Below are 27,518 nucleotides of genomic sequence, written 5' to 3'. Positions count from 1 at the left end.
GTTTTTATATATTTTTTATTTATATATTTTTTTTATTTTTATTTCATTTAATTTAAGTATATTACATAAACATATGTATAGTATATTGGATATACTCGTACTTGTATACTATTTACATATTCGGTTTTTAGCATAATTCGTTTATGTTGTTGTTTTTGTTATTTGAAACAATTGGCACATTTGTCTTTTGGCATTGAAAGTGGTTGATGTGAGTGTGTGGTTATGATATTTTTCTAGGTTATGTATGTTGTTTATGGTTTAAGGGAGCGAAATGAAAAGAGGCGATGAAGGAAAAGAAACAAATCGGAGGCTGAAGAGGGTGGTAAGAGGTTAAGATGAAGGGTGTAAAAATGAAAATAAAACCAAAGAGGATTTCCAAAAATAAAAAAAAATAATGAATAAGATGAAATAAAAATTGTGAAAAAAATCGTATAAAAATCATAAAATAATATTAAATGCAATTGATAATGAAAATGAATGAAAAAATAAGATTTCAACTTACATTTCAAAGTAATTCACTTCCTCTTTTTCAAATGTTTCTTCATTCAAAAACGCCAATAAACAAAGAAATTTATGAGAAAATTCAGATTTAGTTGCATGCTTATGAATGTGTGTGTATATGAGTGAATGCGGGTGCTGTTAGTGCTAGTTGTTTGTTTATTTGGTTGTTCTAGTGATGCTGCTGAAATTTGATTTTACGCCACATGCAATCTGAAAAATAAGTTCTTACGCCTGCTTATATGCTATGCTTATGCTACGCGTCTCATTGTGTGCGTGCGTGAGTGCATGCGCATTTGTGGTGTGCGCCTTTCGTATTGTTTTGCCAACTTCTGCACTCAATACTATTGCTGTTGTTGTTGCACTTGCGCTTACAGCTTTCATATTCGTTGCACTGTCGGCGGCAGCTACTGCTGCTGCCTTACTGCCATTTGTTGTTGTTACAATTGCTGATGCTGTTGTTGTTGTTGCTTTGATCATAGCCGTCTGCAGGCACGTCGTCATCAGCAGCATGCCGACCAATGCAATTAGCATTGCATAATTGCAACATATTCGTTGTATGTAGGTTAGCTTATTGTTGCTGTTGCAGCCGCATGCATGTGGCAGCCACAATTGCATTCTTGTTGCCGCACTTTTATCCTTTGACCAGTCATAGCCTTTTGGATTCTCACCGGTTAGCTTTTGTTCGGATTTACCAATCTCATTCAGATTTGATTGGTACTTTGTGCCCACTGAAATGGAAGATAAACAAAGTGGTTTCAAATGAATTTCACTTAATTGAGAACATTTATGGCAATTGCATTTGCACTTGTGCAACTACGTATATACTATATATAAGTGGGTGTGAGTATGGGTTAACTTGTGTATTTCTGTTTGCGATGGAAGTCATTGAAACGATAAGAATCGGTTTTTGGTTATACTCTTGTGGAGAAAAATAACTTTCAGGTTATTGTATCAAAAACCGATCAAATTGTATTTTTGAGTACTTAGGGATAATTGATCTTGCAAGCTCTAAACTTAGCTAAGTCTTAATCTAGTCTAGAAAATGTGCAGAAACTGAAGAAGCTTCCAACTACAACCTATCAATGTATTACATAAGTATTCGTACTAAGTTGATGATATGTTGGGTTAGGTTAGGTTAGATATAAAGAGTGATCCTCGAAACAGCAATCATATTTGAACAGTTGCGGACAAGTTTCTTTACAAAAACTTCTAGAGATTGATATAAATGACCCCTGAATGATGTATTATCTTGAAGTCTCTACAAATATGTTAAGATGATTGATTTCGATTGCTGGCTCAACTGGAAGCCAGAAAATACTAGTTAACCCTTTCGGACCTACTGGGATAATACATCTCAGCAAATTTCGAACTTCTGTATTTTCTTTACTATGCACGTTATTGGTTTTCTAAAAACTCCCAAGAACAGGTTTAAGTATCGTCTTTGTACTGTAAACAAATACATAAAGGTACGTTTTTGCATTTTGATGTGACATTTAACGGAATCTCACAATTTCACAAATTTTCATCAGTTTTGTTTCGTTTTTTGTCAAAATCAGTAGCAATAAAAGCCTATATTGACCTTTTTTGCTACAAGAAAGTAAGTTAAAATAAATTTCATAAATGTGGGTCATATAATCCCAATAAGCTTTCTACCTGGGATCACTTGTCCCAATAAGCTTTTTACATGGGATTAATTATCCCAATCTGCTCTTAGATGGTGAAACGAAAGTTAAAACTTGAGGACTTGGAACGTATAATGTGTGAAGAATCAGACTTGGATACTGATTTTGAAGACTCTGGAAGCGAACACATGCAAAACAGCAGCGACGAAGAGACTGAATATGCTTCAGAAATTGAGGACTGTGTTGATGTGGCCGATGGAACCACCGCAGTAAACGATTTAGTTGCGCAAGTAGAAAATCGTGATAATCTAGATGTGGTCCCTGGACCTTCCGAAGCAAACAGCGAGATGCATTTGGTTGCGCAGTGGGTAAATACTTTTACCGGGGAATTAAATTGTGAATGCGTTGCGACTTAAAAACAGGGTATACTTACGATTTAAATGTTTATACTGATAAGGAGGCAAATATTATACCTTCGGAAACAACTCTTGGAGAAAAGGTCGTTCTTAAGTTAGTTTCTTCCATTCGTGAAAAGGCTGTTTGTCTTTGATCGCTTTTTTACATCCATAAAACTATTAGAGACAATCCTATATCCAGCCCTTGGAACATATATGCAAAATAGAAAAAAATATATATAACTTTACCAGGAAGCTAGCCAGAGGAGAAAGTCAGTTTCAAGTTAATTCCAGTGGAATTTTGGCAGCCCGCTGGATGGATTCAAAAGAGGTCTTTTTAGTTTCAAACTGTCACGTGGCATCACTTGAAGAAATTAAAAAGGACGGATCAAAAAAGAAAATACAATGTTCAAAAAGTATTAGTGACTATAATAGAATCATGGGTGGCGTTGATTTGGCTGTCTAGAAGGCAGCCGTTTATGATTTCAACCGCAAATCTCAAAAGTGGTGGAAACAAGTTTTCTATAAGCTTCTAATGGCAAGCTTGACAAATGCATGGATAATTTACAGTGAAAATAAAAAGCAAAAGTCACCACTAAAAGACTTTCATCATCATTATTACATATTTTTTGTTCGAAATAAAGCTTATTATTTTATAAATACAACTTTTATCTATTCCTTTTATGAAGTTTTACAGCCCGATAAAAAAAATGATTGGGATTTTATATCACACGGAAAATGCTTATTGGGATTATATGCCCCAGGATAAAAAGACGATTTTGGGAATTTTGAGTATGCAGACATAATTGTTTAGCCCAATATATAGATATAAGCATAAATTTTGATTGTGGCTATTCCCATTTTCCAAATAAAACTTCGTCTCGAAAGGGTTAAAGGAGGTCAGAACTTCAGTTTATCAATTACGCAACTGACAGGGGGGAAGTACCGAGATTATTTTTACCTTAGTGGATTTTTAAACCCACTGCCGGGATAGTAAGTCAAAACCAAAAGGAAATAATATACATTGAGGAGGTCAATTTATACACTCGATCTGTATACCGAAGGAAGACATCCATCGCTACATTATTGACAGACACCTCTAGTTTGTTAAACTCAACAATTAATTCCAATATCAGAGATGTTTGTAAGAGCATTTTGAAGGACTCTGTAAGGCACATATTTGGGAGCAAAATTATATATTAAATAAAAAAAATTATTATGTTTTTGTTGTTCTTGTTTCATCATAAAGCTTAGCTATCATGTTTAAGGGGTTAGGGGTAGTCAGAGACACGAAAAAATAAGAATTTTCAGTAATTTTTTTTTGCTATTAAATCATGTTATTTTACAAACGTAATAATATGGCATTATTATACAATGTTTTGAGTTAAAGTCTCGAAAATTTGAAAAAAAAATGTAATTTCCAAAGTTATAACTAGCTGTCTGTATTGACCCAGTTTCAATAAAAGGTCTTTGCGGTGACAATCATAAGTCCTTCGAGATTCATCTAAATTCAATCGGATAAAAAATATTAGTTTTATAAATAGATAATCCTAGGCCTGAACCAAACTTTTTTTTTCAAAAATTAACAAAATGGCGGCTTCAAGAAATTTTTCTCTAGATTTTCGGGAAAAAATCAACAAGTAATTGGTCTTAGAAAATCGAAATGTTTGAAAAAAAAAGCTTCGGATCAGGCCTGAGTTTATTATGTATTCTAAAAGCTGTATGAATTTCATTAAAATCGACTGAGTGGTTATCGAGTTACAGTTGTCACCAATTCAAAAAACATAGTTTTGAGAAAAAAGCATTTAAAGTTTTACCCGACCGTTTTGGAGCGCACGAGGGATCTTTGTGATTTGTCGATAATTGAAGTAAGATTATATTACACTTAACGAAAATGCAAATTGCTTTTTGAAAATCCTGACTACCCGTAACCCCTTAAGACAGGTCTAGATAGGATATCCTGGAGTTTTATAGCAGTTTGTTTTGAAGACAGTGCTTTAACCCATCGCCATAGCTTGGTATAGGTATGTTAAATAAGTTGTGAACGGAACACCCATTACTTTATTTAACTATTTATCCATATATTCGTACTTATACGGATATGTATGCTTATGTTTTCTCCTACATTATTTGGAACCATTGGATGTACTATGGAATATTTTTTTCAACTAAATTTAATGGAATTTTACTGAGCTCTTGAAAATATTAGACTAAATTGACTACACCTACTCTAAGAAGAAAAGTCACCTAAAATTCACGAAAAAACTCACCAGAGTCAAAATAATTTAAAAATTACTCATACGCCATGCCTCAAGAATTTGACTTAGAAACACATAATGAATATTTTCTTCGTATAATGAAGATTTTCGTATCCCGAACTTCAAAGCAATATATTTTTTAACATCTCATCGGCTCCAATTTTGTGCCTTAATGCATTTTCTCTTCCTAATTTCCCCCTCACTTCTCACTATTATCATCCCCTGCTGCTTTAAAAATATATCATTGCATTTTCAAACCGAAATCGATGACTTTCCATGATACAAAAACAAATTGACATATAGAATTATTAGCAAAATTTGTTTGCTTGTAAACAATCGTTGCAAACGTTTTCTATTATATTGCACGTTTGCACAACCGTTTGCTGTAAGCCGCTCATAGCCGCACACTGGCCGAGCGATTGCAGTGCTTTATGGCGCTCACGTGCATAGATTCAGATCAGCAACTTACTTTTATCGATGACAATCACCGAATTGGTTGGCATAATGCCATAAATTGACGTGCTGAAACTGTCCCAGGCTGGCGCTATTGTGGTGCGACGTGTTGTGGTTGTGGTTGGCGGTGGCAGCGTGGTGGGCGGACTGGACACTGTAAGGAAAATGAGAAAATTGAAAAAAATGAATGTTATAATTTGCTGAAAATTTAAATTTGGTAAAAATAAATAAGTATTCAAGCCTAATTCAGGAAAAACAATATTTTCATTTTCTTTGTTGTAACTTTTTAAGCATATTTATGCTTTATTTGTTGGTCAACCAGTAATGCCGAAAAATTGCCACGCCAACAAGTATGCAAAATCAATCATTTAAATTTTGCGGTTGCAATGAAATCCCGAAAAATTTGGTGGCATTTTGTGGGATTTGTAGAGATTTACACACAAATACTTTAACTAAATAAATCAAATAACGGCAATTTTTCACTGTTATTATTTATTTAACACTTGCAAACACACACACACACAACAAATCCGTTTGCGGTGGAAAACAAATTAAAGGCTAAAATACCAAGTAATAAAAAAAGATTTTTTCTGGTCACTCTATACGTTTTTTTTTTGTTTATTTGATATATTTTGTTTTTTTTTCGGTTTCTTTTTCGTTTTTGTGTGCGCTTTTGTAGTATTTGCCACGGCATTAAAAGGTGAAATATTGTTTGCTAGCATATTTTTAGGCATTTAACTGCAAACAGTGGGGGCGCACCCACTGTACATATGTGTGTGTAAGTAATCGCATGGCTATTACAATTTTTTCGATTGCCTGCTATTTTTTGCTTCGGCGCTGATTTTAGTGGCTTTTCGTGTTATTTATTGCCGTTTTACCAACACTCTGACACATAAAATGAAATCATTAAACGTAAAATTATTGCCAACTAGAGACCTTGTGGACACCGACATACACACTCTCATGCACCCGAACAGGGACAGGGACATAAGCTGATTTATGACATTGAACGCACACACAATAAATACAAATGTCAATCGAAAATAAATACATACACACATCTAAACATATTGATCCTTTGGTCAACAACAAATTTTACGCGAAATGAGCGCCAGTACTCATAAAAGTAGATTAGTTAGTAACATAAATGAGCAACTTAATGAATAAATGTGACTATGAAAATATATTTTAATTTAAATTAATATAAATTTATAGAGAATATTTGTAAAATATTAAATTTTGAGGTTGATTCAAAACATTAAAGTAATATTATTTTTCAAAGGGAGAGAGAGAGAGAGAGCGAGACAATACAAGAGTCATTATATTTCAAGAAATTTCAAGCCTACAGATTGAAAAGGTGCTTCTTTGGAGAGAGAGAAAGAAACTCTGCTTAGAAGAAAGACTCACTTCGGCAACAAATTTCGATGACTTTCTCATTGTGAGCGTCAATAAAGCATAATTCGTCTATCCCACTAATCAGTTCTACCCTTTTACATAGGCGCATTGCTGAGAGAAGGGATAGATTCATATATTCCAAGTTGTTTTAATAATCATGTAGGAATTGAAATAGCTCAGCACGGGGGACCATCTGCTTTCCTAGTGGCAATGGTTACTGTAGCTGAGCCTTAAGGCAGTAGTCTGCTTTACAGGCATCAAAAAATCGATTTTTTTGTTTTGTTTTAAATCTCTTCCAAAACTATCCAAGAATATGTATTTAAAATTCCAGAAGCCAATTCGACATATTTTCAAAGCTAGAGCAGTTTTAGTGGACGAGCGTCGAGCAGGTGCAAATGCTCAGGCAGACCCGACCGAAAACTTTAAAGCGCGTTTTCTCGAGTTTTCAGTGTTAGAAAACGGTGCCGGCGATAGCAAAAAGAATATATGTCCGATCGAAAAAAAACAAAATGATCTAGCTTTAGTATTAAATTTTCTTCTATTTGAACTAAAAAAGTTGGACAGAAGTATTATTTAAACTCCTTTTTTTCAAATTTCATAAAAAATTGGAATTTTATAACTTCTTAGGTATTTTTTTAGTTCATAAAGAAAAGAAACATAATAATTAAAAACAAAATTTGGTTCGACTGTTTCAGATGCATCGCACGACCTCCATCACCGGCACCGACGTGCAGACTCCAGGCGCTCCAGAAAAATACTTACAACTTTGAAAAAATTTCAATATTTTTTAATAATAAATTTTGGTTTTTAAGCCTTAAATATAGTACACTATCGTCTTAAAATTCCGTTTACCGCAATCATTTCCTTCCCTTTCAAAAAAAAATTGCTGAAAAAACGTTTTTTTCGACTTCTAAAGCAGACTACTGCCTTAAGCAACCGGGGCGTGCGGCAGGTCGCAGATAGCCGGATGGCATGTAGTAGCAGGTTAGTTGCGAAATATGTTTAGACGAAGGGTGTGGAGGTTGCGGTACAAAAGCCAGCATGCCCATTGAAACTCCTGTGACAGTGGCGAACCGACACCGTCCCTTTGAAATATGGCAGGCGCGACGGACCCGTAATGGGCGGCTTCCTGGGCAGCTTCTGAACACCAGATTAGGTGCGGCTGATAAAAACAAAATAATCCTGACCGATACACAACGCGTGAATTAAACTTCACTAGTAAGTTTTAAGGCATATGTGACAATGGTAATATCACTCATACGCCATGGAGCATGCTCTTATCAAAATTCATGTATATTGATATTTATTGTTTGATGTCCGAAATTTTTAGTGTTGATGAGACAAATGATATAGAATGAAATCTAGAGTCTTTCTGAAACATATAATATTTAGAGAAAACTTATAGAATAATGTCAATGTTGATTATACGCCGTGGTTTAAGTTTTAGACTTCGAAACACAAATCGAATTTTCATCTATACGAATCTCGAGATGAACGCACTAAATTATTTATAATATACAGTGGAACTTCAATAACTCAAACTTCTATAACTCGAAGATCTCCATAACTCGAACTCTTGAAGAGGCAATAGAAGGCAACTTTCTTACAAATTTCCTTCCATAAATTGAACTTTTCGACCAGGGCATAATACAAAATTTAAAATTTTACTATCGAGGCAGAATTTTAAAAGAGTCCGTCTATATTGTACGGAGGCAAACAAAATATATAATAATGCACATATGGATATAGACGTCGAGAGCCAATAATAGAAAACTGCAACAAACAAAATTACAGAATACATGTTTTAACGTATTTTGATAAAACTTTATGCGAAGTCAATAAATAAAACAGTATAAAAATCTATCTTTTACAGCTTTTCGAAAATTTATATGTTTTAATGAAAATTCTATAACTCGAAGTCTCTTCAACTCGTTTGATTCGAGTTAGAGAAGTTCCACTGTATAATATATTTTCAATTTATTTGAACCTATATTGACTCAGAGAGAATGATGAGACTCCTAATCGAAGAAGAAAAATAAAATAATATTTCACAGACAAGCCAAGGAATTTAGGAGCTGTGTTAAGGTTGTGCTATGGTTCGACAAATGATGTTGTGATTCTTTAAGATATTTATATATAATTTTGACAAAAACCTTTACTCATTGAATAAATAATATCCTAAGCGATTACTAGAAGATATAAAATCATAAAAGTAACTTTATAAAATTTCAATTCCAGGAATGTGTCTCTAAAGCACACTACTCGATTACATAATATTGGTTTAGTGGAACAATTTGATTAGATAAGTTCAACCATCAAATGCTATTTTTAGCTAAGGATGCATTCTACTCTACTACACCCTGATTGCAATCAATTTACGAGGGACACGACAATATTTTATATACTTGAAATAATTACTTATATCACGTGTGCACTTGTTTGAGACTTTATTTGTATGTACATGATCATTCTATTGTGCATTACATTGTGAATTTCTATTCATTGAAGATTTAATTTGTGCTTGACATTGCAACTAAGGCACACTCGCTAGATACAAAAACACACAAAGCTCAATGGAGAAAGAGAATATAAGGTAGCCACACAAGCGCTCTTGGCTATAGTTGTATAAAATATAGAGAATACTGCACACACACTTCTAAATATTTGTAGAAATATATATAGAGAGATATATATGTGCATATGCAACACATAAAACCACCTTTTGTTATGCTGTGTGGCTGCATGTGTGCCTTTTATTACCCTTTTGTCGGTGGCTTTGTATTTCACCTACTTGTGCTATGGCTTATGTGTATGTGTGTGTTTGTCTGTTGGCGCTTGTGTGCCACTGCGCCAATTGTTCGACCGCTTGACACTGATTTTATGGTTGATTTTTAGTGTTTACCCATAAATTTGCTACTTAAATGTGATTTAGCAAATTACGAATCGATTTTTGTCTGCCAAAGTGTCTCAACAGACGTACAGACAGACAGACAATGGCAATTGTGTGCGGAGTGTATGGCGTCAGACAGCACACATATATGTATATATGCAATGGTGATGGCTGGAAATAGTTGCTGATAGATATGTGGCGGTATTATTATGTTACGATGATGATTATGGCTTAATAAGGTTTAACGGCATGTCTGCACGTGTACTCAAAGTATTGTTGGTGGTGATAAACACAGATAAATGTTAGATAAAGAGTGGTACTGCTTATAGATAGGATATATAAATGTATAAAAAGAGATGAGAGTCGTTGTTCAAAATGTTATGAAAAGTCACATATTGCTATAAAGTTAGTGTAGTAGGTCGCTCTATGTGGCAAAGTGAGACTTAATTGGTGGACTTAAGATATTAATATGGGATAAATTTTATAGAAGAATATCCATTCCTCATATTTTCGAAATATAATTAATTTACAATAATTAATTTATGAACTGAAAGACGGCTGCCTGTAATCTTTCTGAAGAAGGAAAACTGGGGAACACTATGTGGATCAATAGAATAAAGATTTCATCAAGATATCGAGCCTTTGGTACCAAACTTACTAAGTTTCGTACCAAGATTACTAAGATCGCACGATATCATATTGAACGATTTCACGGGGATATGTATGTATGTATGTGATTGGCGTTGCAACCGTTTAGCCGGTTATAGCCGAATCGACGATAGTGCGCCACCTCTCTCTCTCCTTCGCAGTTCGGCGCCAGTTGGAGATCCCAAGTATAACCAGGACGCTCTCCACCTGGTCCCTCCAACGGAGTGGAGGCCTTCCACTTCATCGGCTTCCTCCGGCGGGTACTGCATCGAACACCTTCAGGGCTGGAGTGTTTTCGTCCATTCGGACAACATGATCTAGCCAGCGTAGCCGCTGTCTTTTTATTCGCTGAACTATGTCAATGTCGTCGTATAACTCGTACAGCTCATCGTTCCATCGTCTGCGGTATTCGCAGAAAATTTTCCTCTCGAAAACTCCTAGTTTCGTCTCATCTGATGTTGACATCGTCCAAGCTTCTGCACCGTAAAGTAGGACGGGAATGATAAGCGACTTGAAGAGCTTGATTTTGGTTCGTCGAGAGAGGACTTTACTGTTCAATTGCCTACTCAGTCCAAAGTAGCACCTGTTGGCAAGAGTTATTCTGCGCTGGATTTCGAGGCTGACATTGTTCGTGTTGTTGATGCTGGTTCCCAGGTATACGAAATTATCTACGACCTCGAAGTTATGACTGTCAACAGTGACGTGGGCGCCAAGACGCGAATGCGCCGACTGTTTGTTTGATGACAGGAGATATTTCGTCTTGTCCTCATTCACCTCCAGACCCATTCGCTTCGCCTCCTTATCCCTGCGGGAAAAAGCAGAACAAACGGCGCGGTTGTTGCTTCCGATTATATCAATATCATCGGCGTACGCCAGGAGCTGTACACTCTTGTAGAAGATTGTACCTTCTCGGTTTAGCTCTGCAGCTCTTATAATTTTTTTCAGCATCAGGTTAAAGAAGTCGCACGATAGTGAGTCACCTTGTCTGAAACCTCGTTTGATATCGAACGGCTCGGAGAGGTCCTTCCCAAGCATGACGGAGCTTTTGGTGTTGCTCAACGTAAACTTACACAGCCGTATTAGTTTTGCGGGGATACCAAATTCAGACATCGCGGCGTAAAGGCAGCTTCTTTTCGTTCTGTCGAAAGCGGCTTTAAAATCGACAAAAAGGTGGTGTGTGTCGATCCTCTTTTCACGGGTCTTCTCCAAGAAGTTGTCGATTTTCCAGGTCTAAAGCCACACTGATAAGGTCCAATCAGTTTGGACATAGGGATTAAAAAATTTAGAACTCGGTGATTTGATTAAGTACCAAAACAAATATATACACTGACAGTCAGCCAGAATTGCTGGCTTTATCGTCTCCGGAGATTAATTCACACGTAGTCAGCAATTGCAGGAAGGTTTTGTGCTCATTTGGGTTCCCGGTCACAGGAATATTTTCGGAAATGAAAAAGCAGATGAATTGGCAAAAACACGAGCCTCTCTAGATGTATCCGAGGCGGAACAAATACCATGGCCATTAGGAACTATCAGGAGAGAGATATACACACCTTACGAACAAATAGCCCTAAACAGATGGAAAGCAAATAACAAATGTAAAATAACAAAACAGTTATGGCCTGATTATGATAAGACAAAAACGAAGGATTTATTAGATAACTCCAGGAAAAACATATACAGACTTACAGCCACATTAACGGGGCACTGGCCATTTGGAGAACATGCGTTGAAAAGAAACATGGTCTGCCCCATAACCACATATGTCGCTCCTGCAAACTAGAAGAGAAAAAGGAAACGGTCTTCCACTTTCTCTGCGAATGCCCGGCCCTAGCTCAAATCAGACACAAGACTCTGGCCTCAAAAATAATAACATAAATAAGTAGTTTCAAAGAGAGCACAAAATGGTTCGAACGTCGAGATGAAACGTTATAGCAGTAATTACTAAGGTCTTACAATAGTGTAACAAAATGGCGCATCTAGCGCTGATATAGACTTAGTTAACTTTTGAGGATCGGATAGAAATACAGATACTATTATTTGGCTTTTTAGCTGAAAATACTTGAACTGACTTGACTTTTGGAGGACGGATGATAATTTCCCAGATCTCCGTAAAAAATAATAAGTACCAAACAAATATATTTAAACATCTCCGCTTTATTCTAAATACTAGCGACGCTCACATCATTTCCTAAGCAAACACTTAACACCTATTTATAGTATTATATTTTAAGTCCTCCCAAATCGTCAACTTAATAATTTCGTCGTATTTCATACCAACTTCATTGAGTCCATTGTGCAAGAAACTTTCACTACTCAATAAGTTAAAATTGATTTGTGTGCTTTCTTGCTGTAACCGAGCAAATCGCTACTTCTTACAATAACTTTTTCGCAAAAACTGCACAAGCCTTACACACGAACAGACGTAGACACAGACACAGACAGGAGTGTGGAGTTGAAAATCCCCAGGAGCTTTACATTTTACAGCGAACGGAAGCATAGCTACACACAGGAAGGCACTTAAATGGAAGCCGAAAAGAATTACGACAAAGTGAAGCTGCAGGCAGGCCAAATGGCATATAAATGTGCTTAGGTGTGAAAGAGCATTGCGAAGGGGCGAACCGATTTTTTTGCATTTCACCGATTTTTATTATTATTCTCACAGCTGAGCACCTCGGCAACGGCCGCAGTGTTGGTGGAAGCCAAGCTCCCGCTGTCCAGGCATTTCAACAAGTGCTCAATGGCTGGCTGCTGTTAGCCGTTAGCATAAAACCTGTTGGACTCCAAAGTGGCAGCGCTGTCCCACAGACAAAAATGTATGCAAATAAAATGGTGAGGGGCGAGCGAGTGGCGGAAGGGCCAAATAGGATTTATTACAAGTTTCTACATTGTACGAATGCATAGTGGGGGAATAGCTGGTGCGAATGTAATGGCTTAAATGGAATGCCACAAGAGATGAGGCAGTCAGAGACCGATTTGTGTAAGAGAAAATACTCGTAAAATAACAATACGAAGAAATTATGTGAATACTCATCGGAGAACTTGAACAAGGATGTTTATTATTTAATATACCTCGAGTGATGACACTTTCTATCTTTTTCTTTGTTAGAATAAGGACAATACATAGAGACTGGAGTCAAATTTAAAGTAAATTCGAAGATCTTTTGAAACCCCACCTTATTTTTGTTTTTTAATGCGAGGTCTAAAATATTCAAGAATGCAATGATTTTGGCGCTTTGAGGAACCATCTTGATAAACTTCTTCTTACAAAATCTATATAATTTCGGTAGAGGTCGGCAGCGACAAATCGTATTGTATCTGACTTGACAGTTCGCTCAAAAGCTGTCACCGTACCACAATGATGGCTATTGTTTCACATTTCCACTGAAAGTGAGTGAAATCAATTTTGGTTAAAAAAATATCCACTCTATTATATTTAAAATTTGGATCACCCTTATAAAGTTTTGAGTTCTTTGATGATGCGACAGTTACGAGGGATAGTCATACCGAAAAAAATTAATTCACTATGTTCAATGATGTGGAAATACTTTCTCTGCATTGCAAGTAAAAAGTGGCTCCAAAATGCGGCATAATAATAAGCAAAGAAGCCTTACAATCGATTTCATAATGTATGTATGTATGTATGTATGTATGTATGAATATACGAGTATACTCAGACACACACATAACTTCCTTATTGTGATTTTTATACAATGACATGTGGAAACGGAATGGTTTATCGTTTAATTGCAGCATATTTTTCATCAATAATAACAAGGCCTTGATATTTTTTTGGGTTTCTTTTCTCCTCATAATTCCCTATGGGTACAAAGGTATTGTGAGTGTAAATATAACTCATTTCATTGCTGGTAATTGAATTTTTTCCAGCATTTCGTTGTTAATTTGTTAACTCTTGTTGAAGGTAAAAAAGTGCCGTAAAAAAGTGGTTTTCCATTGCAAATTACAGTAATTTTTTCCAATGAGGCAAAGGTTCGTGTAATCATTTGAATTAAGTGCTGATATCCTTACTAAAAAAATTACTGGAAAACACTTTTTTCATAATGTAGGTTGTGGTTTTTGTATTAAACACACTTGAGGCGTTCAACTCAAATTATTTTTTTTTTTGTTAAAGCGAAACTTTCACTTACTGTAAAGCTTTATGGTGCCGTCCATTTCACCACGTGGATTTTTCGCCACACATTTGTAGCTGCCATAGTCGCTCTTCTGCACATTCGTTATGGTCAGACGCATGGTTGCCTTATAAGTGGGGTTTCCCGGTAGTGTTTCAGTTCTGAAATCAAAGCAGATAATTTATATATTTTTTTAATAATCAGATATTTTATAAAATTTATGAATGAAACCAATTCTTAAAAATAATATTATTAAAATATATACAAATTTGTAATATTTGGTCTCGCTATACAGCATAAATAAGAGCGCTCTTTTATAATGTAAGGTTAAAGCTGGTTTGAGATGAATTGGGAGACCAAATTGTTCCAAACTTTCGGGTTTGGTTTGTCGATGGCAAATATTTTCTACAAAAAGTTAGTAAACCCGGTGGCATGAGACCTTAACGATTAGCATACATTAAGCTCACCATTTATAGATCGTCAATAATAGATGGCATGAATAGGATACTAATTATCATAATTCCTTCAAACCATCAATTCCCAGTAATATGCGATAGCCAATAATATATTGTATTTTCTCACATGTATGACTATTGACTGAATGTCAGGGATCTGATTGAATAAATAACATTTTTGTGCTTTGTAAACATTGGTGGCAGAGTTCTGGCATAGGTTTTCTTCTCAAATATGTAAACAATAATGTTTATCAATTTTTTTTAAATATTTTAAAACTTGGCTCTGCGTGATAAGAATGCTCTCTAAGTGATCTGAAGGTCAAGGTGATAAGAAATGTAAATACACCACACAGGCAGACAAAAAAAACACAATATGTTTTAAGACAAGCAGAGTTGTTTGAGAATTTTGTAAGCTAGAGCAATTGTTTCCCGACAGTTGTGAGTTCAATTCCAATTATATGTTTATAATTATTTTATATTCTTCAATAGTCCAAAAATTCTTATTGTTCTGAGACCCATTAATAGCCTCAAAACATCTACTCTCCATTTATAGTAGTTCTGCTCGCTGCTCCACAAAATCTTGTAAATTAGTTGTACTTATATGTTATTCTATATAACGGGTGTTTTTGACATCTGTTACTTGACTTAAACTCATTTTGGTTTGTCATTTCATTATTAACAGATTTTCTTCGGAACAACTTTTGTTCTTAGTATAGAGCCCCATTTGTTGCAAAAAGCGGTCGAATATTGTGTCTGGCTGGTATTGATTCGAGCCAGCCGCGGCTACCCTCATCTCATAATAAAGCAAAATTCTTGGTCACAGCATTAAATTATTATTTGCTTCTAGAAAACCACATTAAAAAAAAACACCCTTTAGATATATATACATAGGTACGTACATGATGGTCTACTATTGGATTTCTACTACGCCATTGAATGGTTCCAATAACAAACAAACAAAATCGTCTGCCACTGAGAAATCGTTGCTTTCAAATGCCTTTATATGCTCTTCAAATTGAATAGACAAGATTAATGGCAATGAGATTCTTACAACTCGTACATTATATACAGAAATAGGTATGTGTCTAAGCGTCTGAATGGCATTTTTGCCAACTGCATCTGGTATATTTCTCTATGAATGTATCTATGAAAGAAAAAGCTAGGTAGAACAGAATTCATTTTACACGCTTGCAATGTATGCGTAGCCTTAGGCACAGCGGAGATCACTCAACAGAAATGTTGTTTGATTCTTGAAAAGCTACGTAGGTCAAGAATTCAGCTATGACTACTGATCTTGACCTTGTTTTGACTATTATTAAAGTTTTTAAAATATGTACATACTTAGTCGCCTCAGCTCAGGGGTTTGTCCCTTCATGTTTCAGCTAGAACCAGTCCGATTCAGCCGAATGTTGGAAGCTTTAAACATTAAAACTGTCATACACAAATTTTCATTCGGCCCAAATTTTGATTATTGAAATTCTCATCATGTTTAATGAAAAGTTAGCAAACCAAATTCTTTGTGTAAATTTTTTATATTTTCGGGTCTTCTCGGGATATGACTCTAGTAGTTAATTAAAACGTGAATAATGTAGGTCACTTATAGCGTATCACTGATAATGGGCTGAGCTTTAGTCGTCTTTCGTCCAGAATGTGATAAGGTGAGAGAGAGTTGTTAAAGTACTCAGCATGGTAAAGAGAGAGAGAGAGAGGCATTACCACCTCCAATTGTATAAATCTGTTTACATAAACATTTATAAATCACTTATATACATCTGGACTTGACTTGATAAGCGAATATATATACAATGTATATATATATATATATATATATAATATATATAAATGTGTTTGCCAGCATTAAAAATGGGCCACAATACGAAATTGCGAGCAACAAAAGGCGAATTTTTGCACAAACAATTCACTACAATAACAAATGGAACAAAAAGCACAGAAAAAACGGCACAGACTCAAAATAAAAGAAAATTGAACGAAATCACAATGACACTGACCGGCGCGAGATCACCGAGATTAAGACGGCGTCGCGGATAGGTGTCGCCTCGTTCGCTCGCCATTAGCTGAACGTAGCGGCGCAAATTGGTCCGCAAACGCCATTAGTTGAGCCTTGTAAGTGCGTGTAAGCGGAGCGGTCTGAGGAACATTTTTCGAAAATATTAAAAAAAAAAAAAAAAAATCGACAAAGCACTTTACTATTGCCTAATTTTGGCTAATTTAAAGCATCTTTTTTTGGTGAAAAGGTCAATGCGCCGCGGTTGATATTTGTTAGTGTAGCGCTATTCTGCAATAAGTATCTGTGCCGCGAAATGCTGAAATTGAGCATAATTTGCACATTGTTCGCGTCCATTATTTGGCGCACCACGCCGACCAATTGTAGCCGCCCCTACGGTCACGGCGGCAATGTGAATCAAATTTTGGCAACGAATATACAAAATTACATGGACACCACAGCGCGGCCATGCGAAAACTTCTATCAGTACGCTTGTGGCCACTGGCCGCAGCAACACATTGAGCAATTGGATTTCGGCGATACGTTTGGACTGTTGGATTATGAGCTCAACCGCAAGTTGGAGCATTTGCTGCGGCGCCAAGTCAACGCCAGTGCCAGCAATGCGGTTAGCAGCACAACAACGGCGGCACCAACACAATACACCGGCGACAGCATTACTGCTGTCGTCACGAATTTTGTCACTGCTGCCGCGGCATTGGAGGGTCCGTACGCCATGGTGGGCGACCTGGTTGTGGAGCCACAGCCGGCCACGTCCAGCACTACGGCTGCCACATCGACAGCGTCCACATACCTGCCGGAGGATTCGGTTGGTGAACCGCTGATTTACGAGAAAGCACGCACCTACTATCGCTCCTGCAAGAAGGTGAAGCCGTACAACCTCAAGAAATATTTACAACTCATACAGCCGGGTTTCGGCGCGCACTGGTGCATTTTGGCACGCAATGGCGGCAAGAAATGGCATGCGGAGCACTTTGACTGGCTGTCGGCGATTGCCAAGCTGCGTTTGTATGGGCTGAACGGTGTGTTCTTGAAGGAGGAAGTGCTGCCGCGTTGGGATGAGTCCAGCAGTAATAGCATTTACCTGGACAAACCGGATTTGGCTGAGACAGAGCCCACCGAGGAGGGCATAATGATCGAGCTGCTCTTGGATATTGGCCAAACGAAGCGTGCAGCGAACGAGGTCGCGCGTGAGGTACACACTTTCTCTTTGCGTCTGCATAAACTGCACGAAATTGAGGACGAAGAGGGTGCTAAGGAAATGCAGTTGGGCTATTTGCAGGAGTATGTGCCGGAAATAAAATGGCTTGAACTGCTGAAACAGCTGAAGGGCCCCGCAACTAATCTCGAAACCACAGTCATCATACAAAATATACCCTACATGCGCGCCCTGGTGCGTCTGCTCGCCGATACTCCCAAAGAGACACAATGCAACTATATTATGCTGAAATTTTTACTCTTCCTGAAGCAGCGTGGACCAGCGGAGATTTCGAAGCATGAGTGCATTTCGAGTTTACGACGCGCCATGCCTTTGGCTATGAGCTACATAGTTGGTCGTCATTACTACAAGGATCCAAAACAGACGGATGAAAATGTGCAAGAGATTTTTGCGCAATTACAGCAAAAGTTCTATGAGATCATCAATGATAATCGGCTGCAGCTGCAACGTCCCATTATAGATGCGCTGCTGCAAAAGATCTCCAGCATGCGTCTGCAGATAGGCAATTCACCGCGTAAAGCCACACCCGAGTACTATGATGAGTACTACGAACGCGTCGAACTCGATCCGAACAATTTCTATGTGAATCAGTTGAGTTTACTGCGTTTGGCTGTCGAGAAGAGTCACGAAAGTTTGGATTCTGCGATCGCCAGCAATTTTAGTGCACCCGAAAATGATTCGTATGTGCTACCCAACTGGCTGGGCAGTACATCGTCGCCATTCTATGTGAAGCCAAAGAATCTAATAATTGTGCCCTATAGCTACCTGCAGATGCCAATATACCATCGTGGCTTGCGCGACATCTTCAAATACTCGGTGCTCGGCTTCAGCATTGCACACGAACTCCTCCACGGCTACGACTCGGCGGGCATCGACTACGATAGCATCGGCAACATTATGGGACCCAGCGAAGAGATTGCGGCAAATCAGCGTTTCATGCAAGGTCTGCGTTGCATGCAGAACGAGCTGGCCACCGGTTCGCGTAGTCTCAATGAGAAACTGGCAGATTACGAAGGCTTCCGTTTGGCCTACGAAACCTACTTTAGTGGCAACATGTCACAGCGCTCGAACAAACTGTTGCCCGAATTCACGGACAAACAACTGTTCTTCGTCAACTTCGCACAATTCTTCTGCAGCAAGGTGCAGCGCAGCCTACGACAGACCGCCTATTTGGAACATGCAACCGATGAGCTGCGCGTGCTGCAGACTTTGGCGAATTTTGAGGAATTCTCACGCGAATTCGGTTGCGAGCGACGCGCGAAAATGCAGTCGAAGCATCGATGTCGACTTTGGTGAAGCGCAACGAGAAGAAGCGTGCGAGCATGTTTTAAAAATAAAAATAAATAGCAAAGATTAAAATACAACTGATAAGGTCGCAGAATTCGAGTGTAACGGCACAATAAACAGAAATATATATATTTAATGAGTATATTTAAAATAAGAGAACTTTTATGAACAGCTTTAATTGAAAGCTTGTCTACAATTTAAATAGACTGTTGAGCTTTCTTTGTATGCCTTGATTAACATTTTATATGAATAAGATATATATATATATATTTGTAGACATACTTATGTACATAAATTGAAATATATGGAAGCTTTGGTAGCAAATACTGTTGTGAATATTTAGAAATATTGTGCAATAAAAAACTTTAGTTTTATCATAAACATATTAATAAATAACAGTAATACAAAATTCGTTATCGGAACTGTGTACGTTTTGTGCTTCCAGCTAAGATCTTCTTTGGCCCGAAAGTAGGCGATAAGAGAGAAATCAAAAGAGAGATTGCTAACGATGAGACGATAGGTAGATGGTGAGCCAGATTGGTCGGGCGTATCGCATTAGATATCAAACTGCAACTATCGGCGATTACCTGGTATTATTTAAATTGGCTACAAATTTCACACGCCTTTTACAAATCGTTAAATGTAAGAAAGTTCCGCAAGATGTCACTATAGCCCAACTTCGGCATTAACTGTATGTTTCAACAATTAGGATGAATATTTCCACAATAAAAAGTTATGCCTAAGAGAGAATAATAAAACCCATAATTATGTGCCGACAGAAGAATCCCTTTTAATATCAATTCTTTTCAAGAAATCGAGCATAAAATACGTAGCAGAACCGAGTTTATTGCAGAAAGTGAATAAATAACTTAACCTCAAATACATAAGAAACGCTAAATAGACAATCGACTTGTCTACAGCATACATCCTAATACAGCAGACACTTGTTCTCCAGGTACATGGGGTCACCGCTGCTACAGCCATACTCCGCAGCGAAGGGCTCGAATTGCATGAGGGTCTGCTGCAAGCGCACATCGTCCGCATCGTGGTCGTAGAAATCGCTGCGCAAGTTGCCACAGAAGAACTGCGCGACAGTTAAGAAGAACAAACGTTTCGGTGTTATGTTACTGTAGCTCGGCTGTTGTGTATTCATGCTAGAGTTGGCGCCAAAGAGTGTGTCGTATGCCACACGAATAGCCATAAAGTCCGCCATACGCTCATCGATGCTCTCCGTTTCGGTTTGCTCCATGCAAGTGAGCGACGCACTGAACTGATCATTGCTGAGAATAGTGTCACCGATCGCAGCGAATTTGCCCGTATAATCGAAGCGCACACCGCTAGACTCAAAGCCGTGCATAATCTCGTGCGTAAACACAAATCCGAAAATGCCCATTTTCAATATGTCATGCATGTTGACATGATAGGCGGGCGGTTGCAGGAAAGCGTAAGGTATGACAACGAGATTTCGACGAAACAAAAATAGTGGCGTGCAGCTGCCATCAAGGCCGTTATAGTAGTAATCGCTGACGTCTGGTGGCGGCGCCGTCAGCTGATCGTGCTCTTTGCGCGCGGCCAGTTTCAGCAAGGCCAGATGATTTTTGTAATGCGCATTGGTGTTGATGTGCACGTCGGCATAATAATCGTCGACGAAGCGCTCATTAACGCTTGCCGGTAGATTGCCGATGTTGTAGCGCATGGTGGTTAGTTTGCGCTGAAGGAAATCCAGCTGGTTTGGTTGCAAATGCATTCGGTTACTATTCAATTTCGCGGCGAATTCACGCTTTGTCAACTCGAATATGCGCTCAACATCGGCGGCGACCTTGACATCTGCTTTGCCCAAGAATTGCTGCTTGTAGAGGAAATTAACGCCCAATTCCATCTTTATACGAACATCCCTTGCACAATCCACCTTACCGAACGCATCGGGACCATTGGCTATCAGAAAAAGTACAAATTTGACCATTATATAATTGTCGATCAAGCTCGGATCGGTTTGCTCTAGAAGCTTGCTGAGCACGATAAAATAATCACGATTGCTTATTTGCACCTCATAGTCCACAGGGAGTGTGTAGCTCAGCACGATTTGTAGGTACAAACGCCATGGCATGAGCGGCATAATGCGCTCCAACTCTTGTAATGATATAATCTGCGGTTCTCTGTCATCCTCGATATCACGCACCACTTTGAGGGAATTCTCGAAATTATGCACATTCGTTGCTACCTCCATGGCGCGCCGTTTCTCTACCCCCAACCCCATGAGCAATACTGCAATCACTAGCGATTCCGGCATCTTGTCCGTGGGTTTGTCCAAATCGATTACGAACCGTTTGGCATCATTTGGCCTCTGCACCACTATGTGCTCGAAGAAGGCGCCCTTGAAGTTGTAGCGACGCAACTTGGCCAACGTGAACAGCCAGTTGAAGCGCTGGGCCGGCCAAGTGGCATTCGGAGCGTGTATCTCCAGCATCAGCTGCCAGTCCAAGTGTAGGCTGGGACGCACCAGCTGCAAGTAGCGCTTCAATTGTTTATCCGCACGTCGGCATGTCTGATAGTAGAGAAAGAGTTTGTCAGTGTAGGTCTCGTTGGCGGCTTCAGCGCTGCCTTCCAGCTTATAGTTTTGGAAGTAGTCGATCAAACGCTTGTTGACCTTGTGATCTATCAAGGTGGTGATTTCCGTATATTTCTCATTTGAGTGCACTTTACCCCAATTGCCACATGCGTAGCGGTAATAGTTGTTGCAGGGAGTCTCTAAAACATCCACATAACTGTTGATCACCTGAATTTGATTCTCATTGACGCCGGCGTTTACGCCCTTGTAGAAGGGGTGCGTCAAGAGGAGTAGTAGTGCAAGTGCAAAGGCGTGGCATAAATACATTTTCTTGTTGCTGACGCTCACTTTTTACTATAATTTTTCGAGTTGTTAAACGGCGCACTGCTCACTTTTGACTTTCATTCGACGCTCACTTCTTGTAGTACTTTTTATTAAATTATATTTTTAGAGTTTTTTCTTTAATGCTTTAATTAATATATCTCTTTCAGTGAACTCTCATTCAAATTATTCAATTTGCTTCTACTGGAATTACACCACACGTTCACGTTTCCGCTGTGCGACTACTTTGTGTGTGGCGAATAATTCGTTCAGATGCGAAAAATTCCCAGTAATCGAAAGTTCTTATTTATTTATAATAACACTATGTGTGTTTGTGTATTTTCAGGCTTTAGCGATAAGACGCACATTTACCGGGCTGAAGAATCCACACTCAAACAAAAGCCAAGTGTCGACGTATTTCCCAATAATTGAGCAAATCAGAGTTGATTATAATATGCACTTAGAAAGTACTTTAAGTCATTTGCTGATGATCTTAGCAAGTCGTTAGCTCGATCACTTTTATAATAGATTGTTAGGGTGGTACTTTTTCTTTGTGGAAATTGAAAAGTAAACAGATATTATTTTTGACTGACTTTATATCGAAATTGTCGCTGAAGATGTGAGGTAAGATTAGAAAGATATTCAGTGACCATATTTTCCTGAGAAGATACAGGAGTTCCTAGAAACATCGTTGCCGTCGTAGAGACCCACTTGAAAAAGTTGCTGCGATTCATTTATTCTTATTTCTAGGTCCTTGAGTGGCTTCTCAACTCAAGTTTTTGCTAAATCGGAAAGTCTCGACATATGTATTCCCAGTCAAAATAAAAAAAAAAATTAAAAAAAGAAATTTTATTTCCAATTTAGATTCTGACTATTTAGACAGCATAAGAACCACCCTAACATGAAGGGTTATTACAAGATAAGCGGACAGCTATGCATAACACATTTTTGGTAGGCGTTAGCGGAACCAAACACTATCAAAGAGTACGATGCGGTGTTTATGTTCGCCGGTTCGATGCCATATGAAACATAATAAAAGCGCTCAAAATCGAAAGAGGAAACAAAGCTTTTCAAGTTCATGAATGGCAAGTTCAACGTACACTGGACTTGATAACCCGCTGCTTGTAAGTCATGAAAATATGAAATTAAGAAAAATTAAATTTATAAATATTTCATGAATTAGCAAGTTCCAGCGAAGCAATCCAAACAATCAATCATTGCCCTCGAACTGGCGCGTCATCAATTTGCAGTTATTAGTGGCAATTAACTGCAGTTACATACGAGTAGAATGCTGACATGTATATAATATGCGCATATACATATATATAAATTAATAGATATATATACACATATGCAAATGTGCATATTTGCTTAACCCACAGTTGCTGCCTGTCGATTAAATATATTAAATATTGAATGCAAATAGTTTGCACACCACACAACACTCACATGCGAGTATAATTAATATGCACACTACTGGGCGCCACAGTGAGTGTTACGCAAATAGCAAAATTGTTGTTGTATTAGCTGGAATTGCATATTTCATAATAATCTTCAAGTTTTCTGAGTCATCTAAGCGACCACAAACAACTAGTAAACAACCAGCGAAGCGCCGTTATAAACCCAGCCAGCAGGGGAGATAATAAATCAGTGGTTCCATTTGGACTATATTTTCGATCAAGATTTTTAAAGTTGGAAACTTATCTGATGTAACTTAAAGTAGCATAACTTAATGTTACATAACATAACTTAACATAACTTAACTTAACATAATATAACTTAACATAACTTAACTTAACTTAACCTAACTTAACTTAACTTAACGTAACTTAACGTAACTTAACTTAACATAATTTAACTTAACATAACTTAACTTAACTTAACATAATTTAACTTAACATAACTTAACTTAACTTAAGTTAACATAATATAACTTAGCATAACATAATATATCATAACAAAACATAACTTAACCTAACATAATTTAACGTAACATAACTTAACTTAACACAGCTTAATATAAATTAACTTAACATAATATTATTTTAAATAACATAATATATCTTAACAAAACATAGCTTAACATAACATAGTTTGTACAATTTCACAAAAAATCCAGAATAATTAAACAGTAACATAACTTAACATAACTTAAAGTTTAATGAACAATTTGAACAATTTAACAAAAAAATTTAATTAATAAATTTAACAAACTTAACGTAATTTAACATAATATAACCCAACATAGCATAATATAACTTAACTTAACTTAACTTAACTTAACTTAACATAACTTAACTTAACTTAACATAACATAACTTAACGTAACTTAACATAACTTAACTTAACATAACTTAACTTGATTTAACTTAACTTAACATAACATAACATAACATAACTTAACTTAACTTAACTTAAATTAACTTAACATAACTTAACTTAACTTAACGTACCGTAACTTAACATAACAAACTTAACACATCATAACTTAACTTAACATTGCATAACTGTACATCCATATACAATTGAACAATATAATTTAACCACACCGTTCACCACACCAAATTAGGTTTTGTATTACATAAAATTAGCTCCTTTCATCATAATACATTGTAAGTAAATGTTCTCTTATTTAAAGAGTTCAACCCAAAATATTATATTTCAAGCGCCAAAGTCATTCAAGTCGAATTGAAAAATATTTCAACTTAATATAACGCAGCATAACTTTACACGGTATTACAATAAGTAACTTCGCAAAACGTTCTTAAAGTCATAGCACATCTTAAAAAACGCATACATAAAATTTAGTGCGGGGTTTGAGACATATTAAGTAAGCAAAACTCTTACTGCATAAAAGTAAATCTCGTTTTATTAAAAAAAAAAATATAAAAGTTAATATCTGTGTGACTCACTTGTACTTAGCGGACTCAGTAATCATCTGGTCATTCTCTCGCGTCCAGTAATTCAACGAAGTGGGATTAGCTTCGATGAAACACTCCAGCGTCACATTGAAGTACATGGGTATGCCGACCAGCTGATGGGGTATCCAAACCATGGGTGAGACTGTGCGGATAATAATTTTTTTTGTTTATGATTAATTTATTATAAGTTTAATATATATATAGGAATAAATGTTAGTTTTGGATGGGAGGTTTAATATATTTTTTAATAGTTAATTCATGTATATTGTCTACAATAATTTTAACATATTAAGCAAATGCCTGACTTACAATCGACGCTGACTTTGATGCGCTTCGAGACGCTGGGCGGCACACCATTAGTGGCAATGCACAAATAAGCGCCCATATGCAGGCGGGAGATGCGCTCCAGCTCCAAGGCTTCACCATCCACTTCGAGTACTGAAAGAGGTGAGAGACACAAAGAATTAATATAAACGAAAAAAAGTTTTTGTATAAAAACGGTTACAAATGTCGATGAGCCTAAGCCGCACTTTTCTTGGAATTAAAAAAGAAAAGCAAAATTTTCCTCAAATGTCGAGAATTCGGCTCAAAAAGTGACATTTTCAGTTGAGAATAAGTATGGGATGCAAACAGATCTCTACAAATATTTTGTTGGGTTAATGTTGACCCAAATGTTCAAGATCGATATAAAACGATTTAATCGATTTAATCGACCAGTGCTTGCCTCTAGAGACATCTATTGGAAAACGGCGGAAGCAAAGTTGTAGACCTAATATAAAGCGCTACAAAAATTATAGCTATACTATACATCTTTGAAATAGTCTTGACACAACCTACAAAACGACGCTATGTATGATTAGTTTGGATATTGCGTTCAACAGTTATAGACGTGGAAACATGGAGTTCACTAACGCAGAAATTCACTATTTTACAGTTTTCCTTTGTTAAAGGCAAATCCGCTAGAGAAACGTTCCGTGAGATTAATGTTGTTTTGGGGGATGTTACTCTATCACTTCGAACTACGGAGGAATGGGGTCGACGACTCACAGCAGGTGAAAACGACACCATGGATAAGCCAGCCGGCGGAAGACCTGTGACGACGAATACCGATCAAATCATGAAAAATATTGAGTTAGACCGGCATCTAAAAACTCGTGAAATCGCCCAGGAGATGGGAGTTAGTCACCAAACCATTTTAAACCGTCTGCAGAAGGTTGGATACACAAAAAGCTTGATATTTGGGTGCCGCATGATTTGACGCAAAAAGACCTTCTGGACCGAATCAACGCCTGCGATATGCTGCTGAAATGGAACGAACTCGATCCATTTTAGAAGTGGATGGTGACTGGCAGCGAAAAATGGATCACATACGACAATATCAAGTGAAAACGGTCGTGGTCGAAGGCCGGTGCATCGTTCCAAACAGTGACCAGGAAGGTTTTGCTGTGTGTTTGGTGGGATTGGAAGGGTATCATCTACTATGAGTTGCACCCGTATGGCCAGACGCTTAATTTTACCATCTACTGCGATAAACAGGACCGCTTGAAGCATGCATCGACCAGAAGCGTCCAGAATTGGACAACAGGAAGGTTGTAGTGTTCCACCAGGACAACGCCAGACTTGATGACTCATCAGAAGCTACGGGAGCTCGGATGAGAGGTTTTATTGCATCCACCATATAGTCCGGACATAACGCCAAGTGATTAACACGTGTTGCTGTCCATGGCGAACGCCCTTGGTAGTGTAAAGTTGAACTCAAAAGAGACTTGTGAAAAGTGACTGCCCGAGTTCTTCGCAAATAAGGAAGGTGGCTTCTGAGAGGGGGGTATTATGAAGTTGCTGTCTAGATGGAAACATATTATTGAACGAAACGGCGCATATTTGAACAAAACCCGATCACTGTAACACTTTTTATAAAACATGGAATAAAGAGCAAAAATGCGGTAGGGAGATATTTGACATACTAATATATGCACATAAAAATGTTTTATAAGTAATCTAGCATTTTTGGCTTATTAAAATTAAAGTAATTTTTTTATTTTAATTTTTATTTACCAATTTCACCAAATATAGGTATGAGTAAACAACTCTCACACATTCCAACTGAATACAAAATAGTATGATTAACAATATGTTGCATACGGCTGTTGCAACACAAGCAACAAAGATGTGCGCTTAAGGCATCAGATAACTTTCAAAACTTTCAACATACAACAAGCAGACACACACACACATATATGCGCATATGTGCAAACTTGCCACATGTCCATTATTAGAAAGTTTGCCAACGCCTTTGTGCGCACTTGAAATTGCTACAGCAAAGCAACAATTGCTGTGCAACTAACTGGCTGGCTGACTGAATGACTGACAGCGTGAGACTCCACTCCACGCAGCTGGCGCATTTCTACATTGTTGCCATAGTTGCATGTGGCAAGTTGTAGCGCCTCAAAGTTAT

General features: G+C 37.5%; 3 protein-coding genes across 3 annotated transcripts in view; 1 reads left to right on the top strand and 2 right to left on the bottom strand.

The window, feature by feature from the left end:
- Nucleotides 1–228: 228 nt before the first annotated feature.
- Nucleotides 229–27,518, bottom strand: part of LOC105211410 (interference hedgehog) — a 202,061-nt gene continuing 174,771 nt past the window's right edge. Inside the window, exons 6-10 of the mRNA XM_054228037.1 lie at nucleotides 25,373–25,501; nucleotides 25,055–25,205; nucleotides 14,308–14,450; nucleotides 5,246–5,383; nucleotides 229–1,229 (exon numbers count right to left, since the gene is read on the bottom strand). Of these exons, the coding sequence (XP_054084012.1) occupies nucleotides 727–1,229; nucleotides 5,246–5,383; nucleotides 14,308–14,450; nucleotides 25,055–25,205; nucleotides 25,373–25,501 (1,064 nt within the window). The 3' untranslated portion in view covers nucleotides 229–726. The remainder of the gene's footprint in view (nucleotides 1,230–5,245; nucleotides 5,384–14,307; nucleotides 14,451–25,054; nucleotides 25,206–25,372; nucleotides 25,502–27,518) is intronic.
- On the top strand, nucleotides 16,741–19,632 carry LOC105211405 (neprilysin-4). The gene has a single exon (XM_029039720.2). The coding sequence runs from the start codon at nucleotides 17,066–17,068 to the stop codon at nucleotides 19,280–19,282; it is 2,217 nt and encodes a 738-aa protein (XP_028895553.2). The 5' UTR covers nucleotides 16,741–17,065; the 3' UTR covers nucleotides 19,283–19,632.
- Nucleotides 20,100–22,416, bottom strand: LOC128920532 (neprilysin-4). Its single transcript, XM_054228036.1, has one exon. The coding sequence runs from the start codon at nucleotides 22,146–22,148 to the stop codon at nucleotides 20,202–20,204; it is 1,947 nt and encodes a 648-aa protein (XP_054084011.1). The 5' UTR covers nucleotides 22,149–22,416; the 3' UTR covers nucleotides 20,100–20,201.

The sequence above is a fragment of the Zeugodacus cucurbitae genome, chromosome 3, assembly GCF_028554725.1.
Source record: "Zeugodacus cucurbitae isolate PBARC_wt_2022May chromosome 3, idZeuCucr1.2, whole genome shotgun sequence".
In the NCBI taxonomy this organism is placed as follows: domain Eukaryota; kingdom Metazoa; phylum Arthropoda; class Insecta; order Diptera; family Tephritidae; genus Zeugodacus; species Zeugodacus cucurbitae.
The sequence above is the reverse complement of the archived record's forward strand: the minus strand, read 5'-3'. Positions and strand labels throughout refer to the sequence as shown.